Raw genomic sequence first — 1,045 nt, forward strand, 5'->3', positions numbered from 1 at the left:
GTCCAAATAAATCTTCTTTGAGCTTCACCTGCGCAAGGCTACTGGTTTGCAATATGTGTATCAAAGAACAGAACTGAACCACCAGGAACCTGGCGTACTTCTACATTCTGTTTAGTCTTTTGGATCTGACTTACCAGCACAGCAAGTTTTCCACAATTTAACTGAGTTTGTGTTTCAGAACTTAAAATACAGACCTTAGTTCTTGGCATGTTTCGTGGCAACTATCCCTGCTTAAACTTGGTGGTTTGGTATTTAAAGAGTCTGGAGTAGGTAATTGTGTTATTCCAGAATTCCATTCCTCAGCATTTCACTTCTCTCCAGAGAAAGCCGCTGAAGATCCTTCCTAATATCAGGATGATCTTCCAGCTCTTCATACAATGATCGAACAATGTCCAGTTTCCTGTAGTCCATCGGTTTGACCAGACTGCGAACAACCTGGAGACATCTCTCTTTCAGGGTGAACACTGAGGTTAAAAACAAACACACACACACACACGACCTGATCACAAGGGCTCTCATTAGCTGCTGCCTCCAACACAGACACTTCTCCAAGTATGTGACTACCAAATGCAACACGCAGCAACGATATTGACGACATGTTGGATGTACTAGAAAGAGAGGAAAACGCCTTGTTGTTTCCTGTGGCAAGGCACCCCAGGAAACCCACTAGAGACATCTTTAAAACACGCGGTCCGCCAACAGTTCTACTCAGTACAGAGCGACGACACAGCTCTATCTAGAAACCCTCAAGACCTCTTCCTGTTTTTGGGGCAGATTTTATTATTCCAATACTTGACTCCTCACCAGGTCCTGACACTGAGGTCCAAAGAGATCAAGTGCAAAATCATACGCAGTGCCCTCCCGTTTACCTGGCAGCGTGATGTCTGCGGTGTTCACGTTGGGAGCAGCTACAAACAGCTCCTGCCGGTTGACGAGGAGGCCATCGTTCGTCCCTGCGTCCCGGAACAGCCAGAGGTGACCTGGCAGAGAACAAGGCGGGTATCGCACTTTTTAACGATTTTGAGGGGCACCGGTAAGGAACCGA

At 46.7% G+C, this 1,045-nt stretch overlaps 1 protein-coding gene across 1 annotated transcript; it reads right to left on the reverse strand.

Moving 5' to 3' along the window:
* Nucleotides 1–279: 279 nt before the first annotated feature.
* LOC104614426 (von Hippel-Lindau disease tumor suppressor-like) lies at nt 280–980 on the reverse strand (the record flags this gene model as incomplete). Its single annotated transcript, XM_010286660.1, has 2 exons — nt 280–464; nt 870–980. Coding segments are annotated over 2 exons (296 nt in total), but the record flags the coding sequence as incomplete, so codon positions are not given.
* Between the last annotated feature and the right edge of the window lie 65 nt (nt 981–1,045).

Source organism: Phaethon lepturus, unplaced genomic scaffold (genome assembly GCF_000687285.1).
Source record: "Phaethon lepturus isolate BGI_N335 unplaced genomic scaffold, ASM68728v1 Scaffold57044, whole genome shotgun sequence".
Taxonomy (NCBI): Eukaryota; Metazoa; Chordata; class Aves; order Phaethontiformes; family Phaethontidae; genus Phaethon; species Phaethon lepturus.